This window comes from Artemia sp. Qi Xiang Cuo, chromosome 7, assembly GCF_049724085.1.
Source record: "Artemia sp. Qi Xiang Cuo chromosome 7, ASM4972408v1, whole genome shotgun sequence".
Taxonomy (NCBI): Eukaryota; Metazoa; Arthropoda; class Branchiopoda; order Anostraca; family Artemiidae; genus Artemia; species Artemia sp. Qi Xiang Cuo.
In genome coordinates, this window is record NC_142800.1 from 63,228,162 (window position 1) to 63,246,204 (window position 18,043).

Consider the following 18,043-nt stretch of genomic DNA (forward strand, 5'->3'; position numbering starts at 1 on the left):
CCCATGAAGCCTCTGGGAGCCGCCACCCAATCCTGATAGCTATAATTTCTCGTAAATTTTATTGCAATATAATTGCAAAAACTTGCCCATCTCGCACTCCTGTGTGCATATCTGCCTGAAAGGTTTGAGTTTTGTGAAACACTGGTTTTTATTAGTAATTCAATTAAACTAATTAAACAAACTACCACGTGGACTAACCACGTGGGAAGACCATTACCTCGAGGAAAGACTTACCACACTCAACACCATCTCAGCGATAGCTTATAAGTTTCTACTATTCTGGAGTGTTGAATTTAATTAAAATACTTTCGAAAACACAAAAATGAGCCTCAATTGATATTCAGATTGACTAGTGCTGCTTAACATAACTCTTCTCTTTACAAAAAATTTCATTTGCTTGTTTGTTTTTTTGCCCATTCTTGTTTTTTTTTTTTTTGGATTGTGCTTTTTCCCTTGTCATCAAAATTATTACATGCAGTTCATTGGTTTTTTAACTTATTTCCCAATCTGTATTCTTCCTGTCCACACTAATTTGGCTTTATCTATTTCACCACTTTTCCTAATTAAATAAAAAAAAACAAGTTTTTTAAACTGAAAGTAAGGAGCGACATTAAAACTTAAAACGAACAGAAATTATTCCGTTTATGAAAGGGGCTGTCCCCTCCTCAACGCCTCGTTCTTTACGCTAAAGTTTTTTATTTTTTTAAAAAATAAAGTTGTGAGACAGAGTCAAACTTTAGCGTAAAGAGCGAGGCGTTGAGGAGAGGACAGCCCCTTTCATATACGGAATAATTTCTGTTCGTTTTAAGTTTTAATGTCGCTCCTTACTTTCAGTTTAAAAAACTTGTTTTTTTTTTATTTAATTTCTGATTGTTTTTTAGTTAATGCAGCTTTTATTTTGGCTCACCGTCATTGAATAAGTAAAAAAAATTTGCATAAAAATTTTACTTTTCTTTTGCTAAATGGCTGTCTCTAAATTTGGGTCTGACGTAATCTACAAATTAACTTACGTAACGAACTTCTATATTCGTATATTTTTCTTCTGGCGGAAAATACAAAGTTGCAGATTTTTGCAGATATGAGCTTGAAACCTATGTAATAGGGTTTTCTGATACGCTGAATTTGACGGTGTGATTTTCATTAAAAATTTTTCACTTTTAGGGGATGTTTCCCCCCTCTTTAAAAAATCAGGTAAATTTTCTCAGGCTCGTAGCCTTTGATGAGTAATACTAAACTTAATAACATTCATATATTTAGAATCAGCATTATAAGCCCATTCTTTTGATACATTTATTGACATAAAAGTTCCGTTTTTAAAAGTTTCGATTACAATTGAGCCGTGTCGCTTGTTTTTTTTTAATTGTTTTTTTTATTACGTATATGTTATTACGTATATGATGGGGTTCTCCCCTTATTCAGTACCACGCTCTTTACATTAAAAGTTTTAAAAAAAATTAATTCACAAACCCCTGAATCACAAAGGCCGTTTAATTAGAATAGATAGCTCTTTTGAAAGCACTAACAAAAAAAACTGTAGCGTAAAGAGCGAGGTATTGCTTTGGGGGAGAACCTTCTCATATATGTAATAATTTCTGTTCATTTTAAGTTCTGATGTTGCTTCTTACTTTCAGTTGAAAAAACTTGTTTTTTTTAATTTAATTTCTGATCGTTTTTTAAATAATGCTTGGAAATCCGGCGCCCCCTTCATAGAAATGTCCCTTACCCCAAAGAAACATCCTCCACGGAAAGATTCTCCCGAGTAACCCCCTCCTCCAGCCCCCCCCTCCCCCCCAGAAAAAAATTATTTCTGAAAATGTCTGTATACATCCCAATAACCAAAAGAATATTTAAGCAACGAGAAAAGTTTATAAAATGCAGCCCTTCCTCTGTGAACTGTGGAGGATTAAGTCATCGTAAAAGACATCTTTATTAAATTTTCGACTATGCTGAACAAAATGGCTATCTCAAAATTTTAATTGGGTGACTTTGAGAGAAAATGAGCTTGGGAGGGGGCCTAGTTGCCCTCCATTTTTTTTGGTCACTTAAAAAGGGCACTAGAACTTTTAATTTCCGTTCCAATGAGCCCTTCTACGATATTCTAGGAGCACTGAGTCAATACAATTACCCCTGGGAAAAAAAAACAAACAACAACAAACAAATAAACATGCACCCGTGATCTTTCTTCTGGCAAAAAATGCAAAATTCCACATTTTTGTAGATAGGAGCTTGAAACCTCTACAGTAGGGTTCTCTGATACGCTAAATATGATGGTGTGAATTTCATTAAGGTTCTATAATTTTTAGGGGGTCTTTCCCCTTTCTTCGAAAATCAGCCAAAGTTTCTCAGGCGCGTAACTTTTGATGGGTAAGATTAAACTTCATGAAACTTATATATTTGAAATCAGAATTAAAATCTGATTCTTTTGATGTATCTATTGGTACCAAAATTCCGTTTTTAGAGTTTCGGTTACCATTGAGCCGGGTCGCTCCTTACTTACAGTTCGTTACCACAAACTGTTTGATATTGGATAATGAAAATAGATGATACTCAAGATTCTTTTCCTTTCCTAACTAAACTTTTCTTCTTGATTCAGTTTGCCTTGATTCACCTTTTGTTTCTAGTGATGATAGTGAAAATGATCCTCTGTTAAAATCTCTTCATCAGTCTGATTGTTGTTACCATTCTTATCAACATTATTTTGAAAAAGTGCTGCCTTCAATGTCTTCTGCTAAAAACTTTAATGTGCTTACTTTGAATGTGCAAGGTTTAAGGTACAAATTGGATAATGTTCTGCAATATATTGGTGGTGTTAATTGCCCTTATGATGTAGTATGTCTCACAGAGACCTGGCTGTATTCAAGTGATGATATGTCTGTGTATAATATACCAGGTTTTACTGCATACCACTCAACTAGATCTCTTGCTAGTGCTAAATATCCCTTTTTGTCAGAAATATTCTTAATGTTGTAATACATTCAGATCTTGAGCCGAGTTTTGATCTAGTGATAAATAATAGAAGTGTATATGCTTTGGTTGTTGACATTTCATGTGATACAGTAAGTTGTGATAATATCTGTTAATTTAATGAGCCTCCACCCTTCCCAATAGTGAAATTTTCTGAATTAATTGATGAACTTTGATCAGTTGATAAGCTTGCTCCAAGAAATGTTTTTATACTTGGAGACTTTAACTATTGAAAAAGCAGCTGTACCTAATGCCTTCAACTCTTACTTTACCACCCTACCAACTGTTAAGACACCTTCCTTTCCTAAACTAGGTAAATCCTCACCAGCTGAGAGAAGTATTTTTGTAACTCCTTGTTCAAGAATAGAGATCTGTGATTGTATTTATTCTTTAAGTAGTAGTAACACAGCTGATGTACTTGGACTAACAAACCATGTGCCTAAGTATGTTTCTTCTTATGTTGTTGAACCTCTTATTCATATTTTTTAATACTTCTATTTCAAAAGGTGTTTACCCGGATTCATTTAAAATAGCCAGGAATAAGTAATTCCTGTTTTTAAGAAGGGTTGAAGACTGAGTTTCAAATTATAGACCTATATCACTTCTCCCAATTTTCTCTAAATTACTTGAGAAGGTTGTGCATAAGAGGCTCTTTTCATTCATGTCTACTGGTGCTTCAACTGGAAGAGGTTCTGTTCTGTCTGATCACCAGTATGGCTTCCGACCTAAACTCTCAACTGTATGTGCTCTAGTTGACGTTACAGAATTCGTGCGTTTTAACATGGACAAGGGGCGTTGTGTTCTAACACTGTTTCTTGATTTTTCTAAAGCTTTCGAAATGGTAGATCATTTTGTCTTGCTGGGAAAACTGTCTCTACTTGGAGTTTCGGGAATTGCTTTTGAATGGTGTAAATCTTACCTGTCTAATAGATCACAGTTTGTGTGTTATGATGGGAAATATTCTGATCTAGCCTCGGTTTCTAAAGGGGTACCCCAAGGTCCAGTTTTGGAACCACTCCTCTTTCTTATTTACATTAATGACCTTCCTCCATCTCCCGACCTTGATTCCCACTGTTTTGTTTGCAGACAATAGTAATTTTTTGTGGTTGCTAATGATCTGCCCTCTGCTGTTGATAAGGCTCAGCTCCTGCTCAACCATGTGCGTGATTGGTGTGAACAGAACGGGATGCCGTTGAACAGCTCTAAGAGTAGCATTATTCATTTTCGAACTCCATACCACATGTCTGAACCTACCCCAACAATCTTTGTTTTTTATGGTGATGATATAATTCCCCAGTGCTCTTGTGTTAAGCTTCTTGGTATGCACGATTGTTTTCTTTCTTTCAACACTCATATTCCCTATACACGTTCTATAATTTATCGTCAAGTGTCTATGCTTCATCGTGCCAATCAATTTCTTCCTCCCGATGTAATGCTTTCTCTTTACTATGCATTTGTCCTTCCTTATCTTTCTTATTGCTGCACTGTATGGGGCAATACTAACCATTCTTCCCTTCGGCAACTCCGAAAAACACAGAATAGAGAGGTGAAGGCAACTTTTTGCCTTCTCCGACTCTATCCTACAACTGATCTTTACAGTGAAACTGGTCTAGATGCCTTAGATGTGGTCATCAAGAAGCAGAACCTAAAACTAGCTCAAAGAGCCTTCAATTTCTCGCTTCCACCGAACATGGTATCCTACTTCGATCGAGCATCAACATGTAAGGGCCAGAATTTGCTTTGGAGCTCTGTTCACAAATTTCGGCTGCCTAAAAGGGTATCCTCAGCGGCTCAGAGGTCACCAATTTATAGAGCAATTGCACTTTGGAACTCTATTCCCAGTGAACTTTCTCTTATTAAAAACTCTTGTTTCTTTAGCAGAAAAAATATTCTCTTAAGCCTTCAAGTATTTTCGTTTTCTATATTTGTTTATTTATTTTGCTTTATCTATTTCTCCGTTTTACTTTACCAAGTTTTTTTTCTTCTTTTCTTTTTTCTTCTCTTATTATGTTGGATCAGGTTAGAACCCCGTTTTTTATATTACTGTTAATGGTTTAGAATTTAAGCAAAATCCGGAAATTTCAGTTTGGAGAAAATTGAGTCTAAGGTTTGTGCGTAGCGGTTGTTTGTTTGTTTGTTTTTTGTTGTTGATTTTTTCGTATTGTGGTTATATTTTCGAGATATTGTTGTATTTTTTCCCTGATTTGATTTTGTTATTGATACAAGGTCCTCCACAAGCTATGCTTCTTGGGACCTCTAGCGCCTAAGTGCATACTTATGTAATTATTGTAGTATTTAATAAATTGAATTGAATAAAATAAATTGAACTTGATCCTAAATTTACACCTAGGACTATCAGGTATGCCACTGTCGAAGTGGCCTGGGTCACAGGATCATTATGCGGCCTGGGTCATTTAATGGTCATCATAAGACACAAAGTCAGTATCTTCTAATTGCAGTGCTTTATGATAAGGATAATTATAGACCTGTGTGGTTTTCTATTAAAAAAAAAAAAAAAACTAAGAAAATATGTCTTCTGTTTTCCTTTTGCTATATTCAAGTGTATGTTACCATCTTTTTGGTAACCTTTTTCGGCTCTAATTTCGGTGCCAGTTGGTTAACGCGAGACACGACATTATATATAGGTATTTCATGAAGAATTAGAAGAATTCTGAAAATGAAAATACCTTTTTCCTGTTTTCTTCTTCTTCTTTTATTACAAATCTTCACCGTACAGACACTAAGGATAATGGCAACAATGAAAAACAAAATCCCTCCCACGACGCCTGCAGTAACGGCCTTATCTTTCATTTGTTGAGGAACTTGAAATCGTATTATTTCACTTGTTGCTTGGTTTGTCAATGTGTGCGCGTTCACCCGGAAAAAATAAGATTTTCCGTGCAATAAGTTTTTCACTGAAAAAAAAAAAAAATTATATGCATAGTTTATGTAGAGGGTATCTCCATATAGGTGTGGGGAAAACTTTAATCCTCATTGCATTCTAAACTTTCTTTATTGAGGCGACAATCTTGAGCAATATCCAATTCCTTGCCAAAAGAGAAGCCCCAATATAACCTTCAAGGATAATGGGGCTTAAATCAAGCAAGTCATAGCTCGGACTTTAAAATAAAAACATGAGAAGAAAAACAACATGATGCGTGAAAATCAAAATCAGGAATTTACTCTCTGAAGAGACAGAGCCACGGGCAGCAGAGGTTTCAATTCTCTCCAAAGCTTAGTTTTAACCCCACAATTTTACCTGAAAAGCAATATAAGTCAAATATTTTGAATATCTTAGGTGGGAAACGTAACACCAATAGATACTCAGTTAGGTTTTATAGTTAATTTGCTTTTTAATATTTTAACATGATTTGTTTGTAGCATTTTTGAAGAGAGCGATAGCTCATATTTGCCATACCATAGGCCTGTTTTTGTTTGATATCAAATAATAAAAAAACAAGTTTTTTTAACTGAAAGTAAGGAGCGACATTATAACTTAAAACGAACAGAAATTATTCCATGTATGAAAGGGGCGGTCCCCTCCTCAACGCCTCGCTCTTTACGCTAATTTTTTTTTAATAGAGTTGTGAGAAAGAGTCAAAGGGTAAAGAGCGAGGCATTGAGGAGGGGGCAGCCGCTTTCATACGCGGAATAATTTCTGTTCGTTTTAAGTTTTAATGTCGCTCCTTACTTTCAGTTAAAAAAACTTATTTATTTAAATTCTTATTTATTTAATTTCTGAACATTTGTGAATTAATGCAGGTTTTGATTTTGGCTCACCGTTCATGAATAATTAAAACGAAATTTGCATATTAATTTACTTTTTTTGGCTAAATGGCTCTCTCAAAATTTTGAGAAAAAAGGTGAGGGGGGCTAGTTGCCTTCCATTTTTTTTGCTATTTAAAATGGGCACTATAACTTTTAATTCTGTTTACGAACGTTTTTATAAGTAATAAAAATACGTAACTTGGGAATTTACTTATGTAACGAACTTCTATATTCGTATGTTTTTATTACGTATATGAGGCCCCCCCCCCTTGTCAATACCTCGCTATTTAAACCAAAGTTTTAATTTTTTTCCAAATCTTTAAGAATGACCTCTGAATCACAAAGGGTTTAATTATAATAAATAGTTTTTATGACAGTACTAAAAAAAACTTCAACGTAAAGAGCGAGGTATTGACGAGGGGGTGAGCCCTTTCATATAGGTAATAATTTCTGTTTGTTTTAAGTTTTAATATTGCTCCTTACTTTCGGTTGAAAAAACTTGTTTTTTTAAATTTAATTTCTGATTTTAGTTTTTTAAATAATGCCAGGAAATAGGGCTACACCTCCATGGAAAAATCCCTCCTCTTGACCGATTTATTCTCTAGACCAGTGGTTCTCAAATTGTGGTACGCGTACCCCTTGGGGGTATACAAAATTTTTCAGGGGGTACATGGCCAGCCAACAAAAAAATAAAAAAAACCTTTAATTCTAGGACTGGCAATTTTATTTATGTTTTAGCTGCAGTTTACTTAGTACCGGTAACTGAGAAGGGGTACCTAAAGTACATTGTGGGTAAAAAGGGGTAAAGTGTCTAAATAAGTTTGAGAACCACTGCTCTAGACAATTCAATCCTGGTGAAAATTCACTCCGAACACTTACCCTTAACATCTCCACGTGTAAAATTCAATCGACAAAGAGAAAGCAAGACATAAGAAGAATCTTTTATAGGAATTTTGTCAAATTGCACCAGTGTAAAATTTCCCCTGAAAAATTCACCCCCTGAAAACTTCCCTCCCCATGACAAATTGTCCCCGTGGAAAATCCCACCTGTAGGAAATTCGCCACCCTCACCCGAAAAATGTATGCATACTACCCAATAGCAAATACTAAACGTAAACAATGGGCAAATTTTGTAACTTAAGACCTTTGCCCAGGGGCTGTGGGGGGTCATGAAATATCCGAAGGTATATTTTCGGCCTTTCAACTATGCTGAACAAAATGGCTATCCAAAAATTTTGACCGGACGATCTTGAGAAAAAAGGGCCGTGGGAGGGGGCCTAGTTGCCTAGGGTTCTCATGATACTCTGAATCTGATGGTGTGATTTTCAATAAGATGCTATGAATTTTAGGGGGTGTTTTACCCTTTTTTCGAAAATCAGGTAACTTTTCTCAGGCTCTAAAACTTTGATGCGTAAGACTAAACTTAATTAAGCTTATATATTTGGGATCAGCATAAAAATACAATTCTTTTGATATATCTATTGGTATCAAAATTCCGTTTTTTAGAGTTTCGGCTACTATTGAGTCGGGTCGCTCATTACTTACGGTTCGTTACCACGAACTACTTGATCACAAAAATATACTCTATCTAATACGCAAAAAAGTCAAAAGAAATGTCTTTGATGTTGCTCCCTAAGCAATGAAATCGAAAACATGTTTTACATTGAGAAAATTCCTTATTGGATCTATAGACATAGTGAATATGTATAGAAAGCTACCACTTTCAACTTTTCGTTAGCTGCCATTGAGAGTCGATTTTATCTTTTCTGACACCAAGGTTTTTAGTGACCGAGGTAATTTCTATCTTTAAAACTAGACTACTTTCAATAAGCGGTGTCATTTTGCTCCACAAAAGGACCAAAATCTAATAAGCATCTCCTCCCCCCCCCCCTCCTTCATCGATTTTTTTATGTACATATTCCCTATTTATAGCTTAGAGTAAAAGTCTCTTCGGCCTCAGCTGAAACTGTAATGAACCGAACTCCTAAACTGAAATAAGAAAATTTTCCGTATTTTAAGCTTTACAAATCAAACGCCAGGGGATCCGTATTTCTACCTCCCTGTTGAGTATGTAAAACCGAAATCCATCCGGCGCATAATTAATATATTTAGCTGTAGCAATTCAAAATGCTTGTCTGAGGTTTGGCTCCGCCTATACTTTTTTGTCCCCTTCCCTACCCTAGATTTTAAAAATTCCCTGTTGTGAAACTTTTATTGAAAAGTACATTTTTGATTTTTGTTACATTGAAAAAAAAAACAGGATTACCCCCCCCCCCCACTGTATTTTCATGAATTGACGCCTCTGGTGATGGACTAACTTCCTAAGCTCCGAAGGTACTTGCTAGAGTGACAAATCGGTCTCCCAGCACTACCGTGAAGTCGAAATTTCTTTCTCGCTTTTTTTTTCACTTTTTTTTAATCAAGCAGTTTATGGTAACGAACTGTAAGGAAGGAGTGAATCGGCTTAATAGTAACCGAAACTCCAAAAAAAAAGAATTTTGATAACAAAAGATACATTTGCCTCTCACTCATACTATCTTTCTTGGCTTTATCTCCAATTAGAATGGCTTGATTGCAGCTTGATTTTAATTGGCCAAAGAATTGGCTTTTTATGGTGATTCTAAATAAATAAGATTCATTAAGTTTAATGTTACCCTTCAAAAGCTACTAGCCTCAGAAAATTTGCCCGATTTTTGAAAAAGGGGGAAAACATCTCATGGTTGATCGTATCAAACCAATGGTCCTATAAGACCAGTAGAGGGCTTATTTGAATGGAAATTAAAACTTGTAGTACCCTAGTTAAGTAACCAAAAATATTGGAGGCCAACGAGCCCCCCTTTTGGGCTTTTTTTTACCCTTAAGTCCTTGCATCAAAATTTTGATATACCCATTTTGTTCAGTATAGTTGAAAAGTTCAATAAATATGCCTTTGGAAATTACGTGAGCCCCCCCCCCTCCCCCCCCCCGAGGAAAGGGCCGCAAGTTATGAAATTTGCGACATTAAAACTTAAGGGGCAACAATAAAAGTTAAAAGAACAGAAATTATTATGTATATGAAAGCGGCTACCCCCTCCTTGATACTGCGCTCTCTACGGTAAAATTTGATTATTTGTCCCAATTCTTTAAGAACGAAAGCATTTTTAAAAGTACTGAAAAACTTTAGCGTAAAGAGCATGTTATTGAGAGTAAGTAGCCACATATACGGAATAATTTATGTTCCTTTTAACGTTGCTCCTTGCTTTCAGTTGAAAAAAATTGTTTTTGTTTTTTATTTAATAGATTCAAGGATTTGCCGAAGCACCCCAATCGTCTTACGTCAAAAATTTGGCATGGATTAAAAGAGCCCAAATGCATCTAGCACTTAAACCGTAGTGAAAACTGAGCACTGTTTCTAATACACTGCTACTAAGCAACTTGCAATGCAAAATATTGTTTCTTCTAATACTGTGTCTTCTTCTATTATAATGATATCACTGACCCTCAAACCTCGATTAGACCTCAGTAATGTATAACAGTTTTTTGTTTTTTTTTGGCAATTTAGCAAAAGTATAGAAGTTTAGAGTTATATGCAGTAATAATAGCTTTTGAGAAAGTCCAAGCATAAAGTATGTTAAAAAATAAGTCGATGGGGTTTTAGAGAAAACAGTAAATTCGTAGATAAGCAGCTATTCTTAATAGAATTGAACATACCAAAAAAGGAAGTTTCGCTTGGCATTATTTCCATCTTGCTCAGCCTTTTCCATGTGGTATCTACCTGGTAATCAACCGTATAGTAAGCCACTGCAGCTGCATCTTCTTTTGGTGCAATCCATTTTAAAAGATAGCCACCCTGAACTTCGCTGATAGTTAAGTTGTGGGGCGGATTAGGTTTGGGGCCTAAAAAAGTATCATTTTAGTGTTAATGTTAAAGAGGCCTAGAGCCCTCCTCTCTATTTGGGCCACATCTTTGTTTCCGTGATTTGTGAAGCCATAGGTTTGAACTTTTTTACTGGAGAGTATGAGGCTGGCAGAAAATTTTGTACAAAATTATGAGTAGGTTAAAAAGTTACCTTCTGGGAAGCTAATAATGATTTGATTAGATCTTTTTTTAATTCTAAAACTGGAATTTTCGAAATTTGTTTTTTAAGAAAAAAGTAGATTTCTTTTTTTTACAGATACAAAAAAAAACTTGGAAACAACCATCACTGACAACCCAATTGGTCTTCCTGACAGTTTTAGAAAGATGTTATGAATGTTGTTTTTGTTAATAAATTTATTTTTAGCATCAAAACGTTGACAATACAAAGGCCTACATATATTTTGATAAAAACAAGTCCATTCATATGGTTAAACAAGATGAAAAAAATTTGGAGAATTTTTGAAAAATTGGTGACTTTGCTGAGTTTAAGATAATTATAAAAACTTCACTTTTAATAGGAATGATTTTTAATTCGTCTTGGCGACATTTTTCATCATTTACTTTATTGTTTTATTATTTCTGGATTATTGCTATTAAATTTTTCCCACCCTTTGGTTGACGAGGGCCGAAAGCCCAAGCAAGTCAAGGGATGCGACAAACCCAAATAATATTGCCCTCAGGTTGACCCCTCCTCATGTTTTTCTAGGCGGAAAAATGTTTGATCCATATAATATATTGAGGAAAAATCCAGTCTCAGCAAATTTTAAACCTAGATCATTCATTTTACTACAAAACTTTATACATTGACTCTTCTTTTTCATTATTAATTAAAAAAAAGTTTTTCCAAAACACAAGTTTTTCAAAGAAAAGTAAAGAACTCCATTAAACAACAAATGAGCAAAAATAAAATCAAATAATCTACCAAGCGTGAAACTACCACAAATCAGCATCGATAAATAAATGAAACCCAAAACGAACAGAAATTACAATAATTAACAGAGTCAAACTCAAAACGCAGAAGCAGAAATTAACATAAGTTGGGCTCAAAACTCCTACGCCTTCCCAAGGCCAGAACAAAATTTGCACTTAACTGAAGAAATATAAATGTTGTTTGAGTCAAACTCAAAACGAGCAGAAATTAACATAAGTTGGGCTCAAAACCCCTATGCCTTCCCAAGGCCAGAACAAAATTTGCACTTTACTGAAAAAATATAAATGTTTTTACTTTTATAACATTAATAAATCAAATAATATTAACATTTTGATTACTAAATATCAGTATATGTGTTAGACTGACAATGCACATTCATTTGTATTTTTTTCAGTAAAGTGCAAATTTGAAATTTCTACGACAACTCCTTCGATACGAAGTGCCCTGGTATGGAAAACAAAAAAAAAACAAAAAATGAATAATACATTGTGCCTTCATCGTTTTTTACTTAGGCAGCGCCATTGCGCTGCCTATGAAAGGGTGTTGGACGTTTATTAACAGTAATAAACGTACGAAAAATGGAAATTTCCTCCCTAAAAATTTTGGTGAATTGACACCACTGTGTGGATTTTTTGTTGTTGTTAATTAAAGCTTCCTCGTATTGATTGTACTATAGGGGGTCAACCTTTAACATCTCCTAAGTATTGTGTAGATTTAATTTTCACACGTCGTCTTATTGAATTTCTTAAAACCCTTCTTGGATTCTCTACGCTTTATTCTCTAAATTAATAAAAAAAAAAATTCCACAAAATAAGTTTTTCAAAGAAAAGTAAAGAACTCCATTAAACAAAAAATTAGCAAAAAACAAATCAAATAATCTACCAAGCGTGAAACTACCACAAATCAGCATCGATAAATAAATGAAACCCATAACGAACAGAAATTACAACAAATAACCGAGCCAAACTCAAAACGAGGAGAAACTAACATTAATAGGGCTAAAAACCCCGATGCCTTCCCAAGGCCAGAACATAATTTGCATTTTACTGAAAAAATATAAATGTTTTTACTTTCATAACTTTAATAAATCAAATAATATTAACATTTTGATTACTAAATATCAGTATATGTATATGAAACTGACAATGCACATTCATTTGTATCTTTTTCAGTAAAGTGCAAATTATGTTCTGGCCTTGTTCAACACGTTCAACTACATTTTGTTCAACTACGTTGAACAAAATGGCTATCTGAAAATTTTGATTGGATGTGTTTAGGGGAATGGTGGGCGTGAGAGGGGGGTTAGTTACCCTCCAATAAATTTCGACTATTTAAAATAGCTCTAACCTTCTCAATGTCCAATTAAAAGAGCCCCTTTTGAAGTTTTTGTGACAACTCTATAATCAAAATCCTTATATGCCCCCAGGGCATAACTTACAAATTTTGCTCTGGTGGCTCAGGGTGGTTTGTCATCCTTAAACACATAATTTCCAGAGCTTTCAACTATGTTGATCAATACGTCTATCTCTAAACTTTGATTGAATGTGTTTGGAGAAATGAAGGGTGTGAGAGGGGGGTTAATTACTCTCAACCAAATGATCCAACCAATGAGCCCCAATTTCCAATCAAATGAACCCCTTTTGAAGTTTCTGCAACAAGTTTCTATATAAGCCTTGTATGGCCACAGGGCATAACTTACAACCCTTGCACTGAGGGCTTTGAGGGGGGTTTCATCCTCCAAAACCTTATTTTCAGAACTTTCAACTACGTTGAATACAATGGATATCTCAAAATTTTGATTGGATGTGTTTGGGGAAATAGTGGGCGTGAGAGGGGGGTTAGTTGCCCTTCAATCACTTTCGACTATTAAAAGGGCACTGGCCCTTTCAATTTTCAATTGAATGAGCCCTTTTTAATGTTTTTACAACATCGCTTTCTATTAAAACCTTTCATGCTCCCAGGGCATAGCTTACAACCCTTGCCCTGAGGGTTGTGTGGGAAATGGGTTGTCTCCTTAAAGACCTAATTTCCAAAACTTTCAACTACGTTGAGTAAAATGGCTATCTAAAAATTTTGATTGGATATGTTTGGGGAAATGGTGGGCGTGAGAAGGGGGTTAGTTGCCCTCAAATCACTTTCGACTATTAAAAAGAGCACTAGTCCTTATAATTCTCAAGCGAATGAGCCTTCTTTCAAGTTTCTATGACAAAGATTTCAATAAAAATATCATACCCCCAATTAATATGACCCCAGAGCATAGCTTATAACACTAGCCCTAAAGGCTTTGGGGTGAGTGCCCTGCTCAAAAATATAATTTCCTGAACTTTAACTGTGTGGAACAAAATAGCTATCTCAAATTTTTGATTGGATGTGTTTCGGGAAATGGTGGGCATGGAAGGAGTGATAGTTGCCTTCCAACTATTTTTAACTATTAAAAAGGCCCCAGGTAGCTTAAGTTTATAATGGAATGAGCCTTTTTTGAAGTTTCTACGACGAAACTTTCTATAAAAATCTTATATCTCCCTTGGCCATAGCTTAGAACCCTTACCCTGAGGGCTTTGAGGGGTTTGTCATCCTCAAAGACCGAATTTACAGAACTTAAAACTTGGCTGAATAAAATGGCTATCTCAAAATTTTGATTGGATGTGTTTGGGGGAGTGATGGGCGTGGGGGGGGGGGAGGCTAGTTGCCCTCCAATCACTTTTGACTATTAAAAAGAGCCCTAGCCCTTCGGAATTTCAAACGAATGAGCATTTTTTGAACTTTTTGCGATAACGCCTTCTATAAAAACCTTATATGCCCCCAGGGCATAACTTACAACCCTTGCCCTGAAGGCTGTGGGGGAGTTTCCTCCTCAAAAACATAATTTCTCCTCAGAAACATAATCTAAAAATTTTGATTGGAAGTGTTTCGGGAAATGGTGGGCGTGGAAGGGGTGTTAGTTGCCTTCCAATCACTTTCGAATATTCAAAAGGGCACAAGCCACTCAAATTTCAAATTGAATGAGCCCTTTTCGAAGTTTCTACGACAACTTCTTCGATGTGAAGTGCGTGCTCTAAAGGAAAAAAATAATAAATGATTTATCCTGCCAACATCGTTCTTATATGCCCTCAGGACATAACTTAAAACGCTTACCCCGAGGGTTGTGGGGGGAAGGTCTTTCTAGAAATCATATTCTCTTTCTGGAAATTAACTACTCTAAACAAAATGGCTATCTCAAAATTTTTATTGGATGTGTTTGGGGGAATGATGGGTGTCGGGGGGGGGGGGCTAGTTGCCCTCCAATCACTTCCGACTATTAAAAACGAAAACTCAGAGAAGAGAGAAAATTCAAAGGGCACTAGCCCTTTGAATTTCCAATCGAAACTTTTTTTGAAGTTTCTACGACAACACCTTCTATAAAAACCTTATATGCCCCCAGGGCATAACTTACAACCCTTGCCCTGAAGGCTGTGGGGGAGTGTCCTCCTCAAAAAAATAATTTCTATCTGGAAATCAACTACGCTGAACAAAATGGTTATCTCAAAATTTTGATCGGATGTGTTTCAGGAAATGGTGGGCGTGGAAGGGGGGCTAGTTGCCCTCCAATCACTTTCGACTATTAAAAATGGCACTAGCCACTCCAATTTCCAATCGAACGAGCCCTTTTTGAAGTTTCTACGACAACTCCTTCGATATGAAGTTTCCGGGTATGGAGAAAAAAAAATAATACATTGTGCCCACATCGTTCTTTACTTAGGCAGCGCTATCACGCTGCCTATGATTGTCACAAAATAATCCGTTCTGTTTTGTGTGTTCACTCAGTCAGTTCAGTGGCGTTATTTGGAAGGGGATATGTGCCCCCCTATATTTCAAAAAGTACCTTTTTTGGAAGTATTTTTATTCAGAAATGCCCTTTTTATGTATTTCCATATAATCCATTTGCCCCCCCCCCCCTTCCAAAATTTTGGTAATTAACGGCACTGAGTGAGTTTCTTCCTCTATGATTTCAAGAGAAATAAAAACATTCAAAATATTTTCTATTAGTAAGTGGATATTTCGCTGATCAGCCTGTGGGTACCAGGAAGGGTTCATTGGCGTAAGCAAGAACATTTTCTATGCGGGGTCAAAAGAAAGGCTCTGATATATAATTTTAGTTCAGGGCTTTCCAAGTCTATTCTTGGGAAGAATTTGACAATTAACAATATGAAAATGCATGTATAAAATACGGAATTTCACAGCCAGATTAATAATAATAAAAAAAAATAATAATAATCGATATTCCATTACTTTAGCCATTGACACATTGGTAACAATACAGAAATTGTGATTTCTTCGAAAAAAAAAGAAGGTACAAAAAAGGGATTTTTTAAGTACAGGAAGGGGGAGGGGTTCTATTTTATTAAATGGAGATATAAAATTATTTGTGGCTTTTCATCATCCATGCTAGGAGGGAAAGTTGTTTGTTGTTGATTTTTGTCATTTTTCCAATAAGTTTTTTAATTCTTTGATACGAAAAAAGTAATTGAAATAATGTTTTTGGAAATATTTACACCTTCTTTCTTCACTTTAAGCCATGGATCGTACAATACAATGTTAGGGGGTATATTGTTAATAATTTTAGCCATTTATAGGGTACAATATTTTGCTCGTCAGAAAAAGAACATGTAGCACAAGTAAATTTTGAGGGTCATCAGTCCGATGCATCTAACTTGGTTATTAGCATCACTGGATCGATTGGTGACCTCTGAGAAACTACTATATTTTTCCTCTTTTCATTCGCGTTAATTCAAAACGTCTCGTATTATACAAATGCAACCCTTGTCTTACTAGTAAGCTTAAACATAATTTTTTCGCCTGCTGACCAATGGTCTGCGTCGCGCAGGTACCACCCTCCTGATTCAGTGCCTTCAGCCGGGAGTGAAATGCGTGGTAAGGTGGAAAATCTCCGACGCTCGCAGTGTTTTCCCTCCAGATTTCTCCAGGTACCCATTTAGAGGAGGATTGACTATGGGCTTACAGTGTCGCAGTAACGTCTTAAAAGAACATTTTAAAAATCTCTAAATTTATTTATGTCTATTTTAAAGTACTGCAGTTATCTTTAAATACGTCAAATTTATGTAGAAATGGCTACTGACCCAAATATTTGGGTAAAAACAGCTATTTAGTTTAAGCTCATGTGAAGTCTCTTCGATAGCGTAACAAAGAGCAAAAAAAGGAAATAAAAGAAACATGAATTAAAACAAACCTGAACGAATATTTAACTTAGGATAATACTCCATGCCAAAAGGGTCTTTGGGTAGCGTCACAACAGAATAATCTTTGATTTCTATAAGAAAAGGAAAAACAATCATGCAAAATAAACAAGACAATAAACACTGTAACTATAATAAAATTAGAAGATTAACTTATTTGTGCATGAAAAAGGAATGCCATTTCAAAAAATAAAACAAAACTGGACAATAGGCAAAAAATATATTGTTAACTCCATTTTTTAAGCTTTTTGAGACTTGTTTTGAAAAAGAGGAGAAATTTATAATCTGTCCGATTACCTTCAATTCACCTCCTTTCATATAAAGCCCTTTGAGCTCTATATGAAAGGAGGTGAATAAATTTATAAGCAAGATCGATAAGCAATAGCACAAAAAGCAACAATCACAGATTTTTTTCTTTTTTTTCAATATATCGATAGGCAATAGTACAAAAAGCAAAAATCACAGACTTTGCGACATAAATTTTAAGAAAAGCTTAAGTTTTTCCTGGTTGCAGCAGTAGCTGTAACCAACTAAAGGATGAGCCTCACCCGTTCTATCCGACAATTAAAAAATAATACGTTTTTAAATAGATTTTAAAATCCATAAGAATCTTCATTTGACACCGATTCTAGAACGGTATGCATTATCCATATTAAACAAAAGTAATGACAAAAATAAGCTTCTGGGAGTTTTGGATAAGAGTTTGAAAACCCTAGAAAAGAGTGGTACCTCGAATTAAAAGCATATAATTGTTATCATGGTCGGAAACCCTAAATTGGAGGTTTGCAGCCCCCCCCCCCTTTTAAAAACTGAAGAAAAGCACATTTTCGCTTATGTAGCCCTGTCATATCCTTTTTTGCACCAGCTTAAGTAGTAATATTTCGAAGAACACTGCAGCGGAGGTTTTGAAGCCCTAGCTACGAAACTAGAAAATGTTATGATTTCCCAAGAAGGACGGTCCAAGCGGATGTGTGTTTTTTAGTTTGCGCATTTCTATTTCATCTATTTAACACCAAAGATATATTGAACCAGTAGTCAAGAGAATAGGGAGTAGATTATTTCGACGGAAATTCAAAGTTTTGGCACTCTTTTGTTCCACAGGAGAATCCAGATTCTGCCATTTTGTGTCGCAAACTAATAATTTCGGTCCTGGCATAAAGACGACCTTTGTTTCACATTTCGTAATAGATATTTTATCCTCTTTTAGTTGCGTTGTCTTTTCGTAATAGACATTTCATTAGAGTTTTA

At 35.4% G+C, this 18,043-nt stretch overlaps 1 protein-coding gene across 8 annotated transcripts in view; it reads right to left on the reverse strand.

Annotated features, from left to right (window-relative positions):
* LOC148950561 (protein turtle homolog B-like) overlaps window positions 1–18,043 on the reverse strand; it is a 380,785-nt gene that overhangs the window by 8,947 nt on the left and 353,795 nt on the right. For 6 of the 8 annotated variants that reach the window (XM_089092492.1, XM_089092489.1, XM_089092487.1 and 3 more), the window contains 3 exons: window positions 16,789–16,869; window positions 10,423–10,608; window positions 5,652–5,879 (listed from right to left, as the gene is read on the reverse strand). In XM_089092492.1, coding sequence (XP_088948618.1) covers window positions 5,652–5,879; window positions 10,423–10,608; window positions 16,789–16,869 — 495 coding nt within the window. The remainder of the gene's footprint in view (window positions 1–5,651; window positions 5,880–10,422; window positions 10,609–16,788; window positions 16,870–18,043) is intronic. The other 2 variants (XM_089092493.1, XM_089092490.1) reach the window with 1 other exon arrangement.